General features: G+C 39.9%; 1 protein-coding gene and 1 long non-coding RNA gene across 2 annotated transcripts in view; both read left to right on the top strand.

Moving 5' to 3' along the window:
• LOC138024890 (AP-3 complex subunit delta-1-like) overlaps positions 1 to 5000 on the top strand; it is a 64417-nt gene that overhangs the window by 39491 nt on the left and 19926 nt on the right. The window contains exons 35-38 of the mRNA XM_068872085.1: positions 583 to 657; positions 1651 to 1872; positions 2428 to 2478; positions 4111 to 4172. Coding sequence (XP_068728186.1) covers positions 583 to 657; positions 1651 to 1872; positions 2428 to 2478; positions 4111 to 4172 — 410 coding nt within the window. The remainder of the gene's footprint in view (positions 1 to 582; positions 658 to 1650; positions 1873 to 2427; positions 2479 to 4110; positions 4173 to 5000) is intronic.
• The window catches only part of LOC138024892 (uncharacterized), a 903-nt gene continuing 671 nt past the window's right edge, over positions 4769 to 5000 (top strand). The window contains exon 1 of the long non-coding RNA XR_011127083.1: positions 4769 to 4824. This is a non-coding gene — a long non-coding RNA (uncharacterized lncRNA). The remainder of the gene's footprint in view (positions 4825 to 5000) is intronic.

The following is a 5000-nucleotide window of genomic DNA, read 5'->3' as shown; positions in this document are numbered from 1 at the left end:
AATCAAGCCTCGAAGTAATTACACTTAGCCGACACAAAGCGCGGGAAAATGTGCACGCACGAGCCACGATTGGTTTGGGTTTCACTTTTGATTGGTTGAAAAAGTGGCGCGAGAATTTTGAACCAATCACTGAGTGAAGTAATGCAAAACCAAAGCAATTCGCCAATTACTTTCGACACTCAATCGAAAACTGCTCTAAAAGTAATAGGAATAGGCCCTATGCATGAGGACGGCATATGCTGAAAAATAGGCCTTTTTCGATGTATTAAAATTTAGCTTGATAGCGAGTCAGTGAGGACAAAGACAAAGGAAAGTGGATGATATGTGAGTAGTTTTCACAATAATTCCCACGTGTTTCTATTGTCTTTGTCCTCACTGCCTCACTTTCAAGCTGAATATTTAATATATCGAAAATGGCCTATTCACCACCAAGCCTCGTTTGGACAAAATAATTCACATCAACTGGACATGAATTCGAGGCTTGGTGGTGGTCAAATCAGCTAGTCAAACGTCATCACGCATAAGGGCTATTCGGTTTGTAAGTTGTATTATTCGACTAACTTAGTTTTGGTTTAATCTTAGCCTACTGAAACACCTAAGACAACTTTACCAAATAATCCAGCTGCTGAAACGCCACCTTCACCATTGCAATCCGAGGTAAGCTCGATAGCGTAATTTCACCACCTTGATAACGCTTTGGAGTCCTCGAAGAAACTTTGACAACGTGATTGGTTGCAAAGAAAGCGTCCATAGAAATCAGGTTTCAATGGGACTGAGAAACATGACCCAGTGATTGGATTGCACTGTGCTCTTAGCCCCCATCACAGCAAATGTGCTCTTAGGCTGTTCCAGGCTCCCAGATAGTCGGGAAAACGAAAACAACTGCGTATGAAAAACGAGTGGGGGCTTGGGTCGAGGCCTCGCGATTCAGCGCGTAATAAACTTTTGAAAATAGAGAAGTGTGGTAAAACAAAACGAGGACTTTGGAAACGATGCCTTTCAAATTTTTTGAGAATTTTATAAGCAGCAGTTACACTCGCAGTTACTCTCGGCAATTTTTCCTGCAACTTGTTACGACAAAATCGAGTTCTCACCTTGCGAAGTAAGGTGCTTGATGAGGCAACGTTTCATGCAACTTGTCTCGGTTTCGATGATCACATGAGGTGAATGAAACATTTTCATTGGCTGGTGCCGCAAAACATTGGGGCACAAGTTGCAGGAAAGATGTTACACTGCATAATACCTGAAAAATTTGTTGCAACGTGGTGTGAAGCGTTGCAGAAAGTAGAACTAAATTCTACTTTTCGCAACGGTTTCTTCAACTTGTCTCCAAACGTATTTGGCCGTTACAAGGTGTTATATTGGGCAATGTTTCGTGCAACTTGTCTCGCCTTAGCGTTGCGTGACAAGTTGCTCGAAAAATTGCACAGGTTAACAGCGCCTTTAATCTTTTTACTTTTTGTAAGTTATTTAACCAATACGAAAACTCTGATGAATTTGAAAAATATTTAGTTTGCTTTTCGCCGAGATGAAAACGGAGAATTTTGAAACCAGATAGGTGGGACTTAGTGACGCTAACCATTGGTCCTTGTGACGTCATGTGAGAGTTCTTTAACGGGCAATAATCATGGAATTGCTTTTCTCCCACAGAAAACAGACGGCAGAGAATCGAAACGAAAACATCGTAAAGATAAATCAGAAACAAAAGAAAAACATGAAAAGGAGAGGAAAAAGGAGAAGAGAAAGAAGAAAATGAGTGATAAGGCTGACACTGCAGAGTCACCTGTTGTTGTTGAACCTGAAAAACAGGATCAACATGGTGAGCAGGATGGTGAGCCTTCAATCATGGAGCTCATCGAGGAAAAGAAACAGGTTAGGTGCATGTTAGTTGTAGTCCGTAAGTTTTAAAAGCGGAAAACTGTGATACTGCGTGAAGCACTTAAATTGGTTTTGACCAGAAACCCATAAGGGTTGAAACGTGTAACGCGCGCTCACAGCTTCCGAATATTCAGTGCGAACTGATTGGTTGAATGTTTCAGTGCTAAGTACCATATTTGGAAACCCCTCGCTCTTGTTTTTCCAAATATGGTACTTAGCAAATTGAATATTCCGAAGCTTGTTTCCCAGTACACAAGGGGCCGTTACACGTTTCAATCCTTATGGGTTTTTGTTTCGACTCAATGGAGGAGGAAAATTGGTCACCGAAAAATGAGTGTCCCTCATTTTTGAGACTACCTCCATTTCTCCTTAAGTTTAGTTTCAACTCTTAAATTGTCTGCGTTTTGATCTCTTTAGTTTTCAGTGTCCGATAGGTGACTGTGTTATTATCGCAGGACCACTGTGCTAAGTTTGTGCTTTTACTACCGGAGAAAAGTATGTAGAATGTGCGTTTTTCGTGTCTAATTTGCAGACTTCTTTCGCTTTCAGCCTGTAATAACAACTTACAAAGTTCTTTCAGAAAGTAGCGCTCTTAGACTGGTAAGTGAACAAATAAAGTTCTCTTTCTTTCCGAAAAAGGAAATTCGGAAGCTTTCGTGATATTTAGCAACTATTCACTGAAGTGGAGGTGCAGCTTCGCGGCTCGGTTAATATCCACCATTAGCCACTAGCCACCGACACTGAGGTGAATAGTTGTTTTGGTATATACTAAAACGGTGAGATAGCACAAAAAGATCGTTTTAAGCCATTTATTCCTGCAAAGATTACAGCATTTGCGGGCGCAAAATTCTGCGCGAATTGCTCGGAGGTGAATTGTTAACTATTATCCTGCGAAATCGCGGGGAATATCGCCTGATACTTAGCCGACGAGGCCGTAGCCTGAGTTGGCTAAAATCAGGCGATATTCCGCAAGATTGAGCAGGATAATTGTTTTGTTAATCAACGCATTGATGACAAAGCACAATTTACTTCGTTTATTGGGGAAAAAAGCGGGGAAAACTACCATTTTTCTCCGCGACAGACAAAATTACGTACATCGCAGATATACGTTGAGTACGCACGACGAATATCCAGCGCACTATGACCATATTTGGTCATTGTCACAATGTGTTGAATACTAAGAAAGGACATCCGAGTTTGAGTAGCCAATCAGCGCGCGCGTTCAACGCTATCCATTGTTTTAGTATTTACTAAACAGTGATATAGTTTATGAAGGTGGTTGTATGTTCATAAAATCCAGGTTCATAATTAAGATATGCTCACACCGTTTTCAGCATCTTCCTAGCTCCAGACGAGTGATTTCTTCATTTGCCGTTGACGCTAGCCTTATTTTGGGTTCCATACTAGTGGTTTAATAAAGAGAAACTTGCGTGAAAAGAGTGATTTATCAATCCCTTAGCATGAAGCAAACCTGTCGGAATGACACAATAGAAAGCCTGTTCGCGTTCGGCCCTTGCCCCCTACACACGGAGTTCTATTCAATTCAGGCAGCTGTTTCTATCGGGGAATTCTATGAACTTAAGGTAATTCCCTTGAAATTGTTCTACTATCAAACTATTTTGGAAACTTGGCATAATTAACATTCATGATATGAACATTAAAAACATGCAATAAAAAAATGGGGTCACCGTGCTTGTTTACGCGTCAGCAGGCTCTTAAAATGGGGTATTTTTACTGTTTTCGCGTTAAAAATTCGAATCACCTTCATACAGAATCAAGTCTTGGTTACTTCAAAGACACAAAATTTTATTTTGAAAATAAAGCTTCTTTTATTTACATAAGCAGTATTGCTTCATTTACGCCGTCTTTGATTCCCTGGTTGTGGGAATAGTGCACTTTTTGGGACAGTTCCGTGGTTAGCTTGAAGTCCTCGCCTTGGGTAAAATACAACCAGTACGGAACTGTTTTCCAAAAAAAAAAAAGATCTACTATAAAACTTTTTTTCTTCTTCAAATATGTTCTTTACTAGACTGTTCTTAGCAAATACCTGATGAGAGAAAAGGAGCATTTATTTCGCTATCGGGATTAGTTTGAGCGAAAATTTCTTATGTTTTCTATGCGCACGTGCTCATGTGCGCGCGCTAATGACGCGAAAATCGTGCGCAGTAGGGATGCGCAATGCAATACTAAGGAATTACCTTAACTAAACTCTGGGTTCTCGTTTTGTTATAGATGTACGAAACAAGAGTGACTCCTCAACATAGAAATCAAGCAGTGGTTTCCATTATTTTTAGGTTGGTGTAGCGTGAGCTAGACTTTTATTTCAGGTTTTCGTTTTGCTGTGACCGCTGCAGGAGCACGCGCTATAAACATCTCCGGGGTTTGCAAGGCATCGCATCTCTTCATTTGCTTATCAACAGCGGTATTGCTCTCTAATTGGTAGTTGGGTACAACAGTTTATAAATTCGCTATTAAGACCGAAAAAAAAATTCGTTCAGCGAATTTAAAATCAAACAAAAGCGCCATCTTAAACAGTAACGCATGCGGTACATGTTGCCTTTATAACTTAATTATTTGTCTAGTTTTTAATGTTTAAATGTCTTTGTTTTTATGTTGTGTCAGGGCTCCATTTAAACTAGCTTTGCGAAATTGGATGCCCCTGGATAAATATTGAACTAAAAAAAATAAATAAATAAATAAGCAAGGTGAAAATCACCATAACACCAGCCCTGTGGACACCGCGGCAAAATGAGTGCGCATGCTCCCCTTCGAACACATTTGATTCATTTGATTCAAGCGTTTGAGCTCTTTGTTTCTGAGTTTATTCGGCGGTGAAGGAAAAGTTCTATTGGACCTTTTGATGATTAAGATCTCACGCTCAACATGGACTCAACAGAAAAACTAAACAGTAGTTCCGAGTTGTTTCCAACGAGAAAGTCAAAAGAGGTAAGCTTATTTTAGGCATGAAATATATTTATTTGTTTATGTCGTTTCCATGGAAGTTATCTTTGCCAAACCATGTTTGCTCGTGTTTCGGTCACACCGTTGAAGACATAAAAGTTGTTTAATTTTAAACTGATAACATTTTTCGTTTACTGTTTTTCGCCTGAGGGCAATTCCTC

Source organism: Montipora capricornis, chromosome 11 (genome assembly GCF_036669925.1).
Source record: "Montipora capricornis isolate CH-2021 chromosome 11, ASM3666992v2, whole genome shotgun sequence".
Classification (NCBI taxonomy): Eukaryota; Metazoa; Cnidaria; class Anthozoa; order Scleractinia; family Acroporidae; genus Montipora; species Montipora capricornis.
This window is presented reverse-complemented; position numbering and strand designations above follow the sequence as displayed.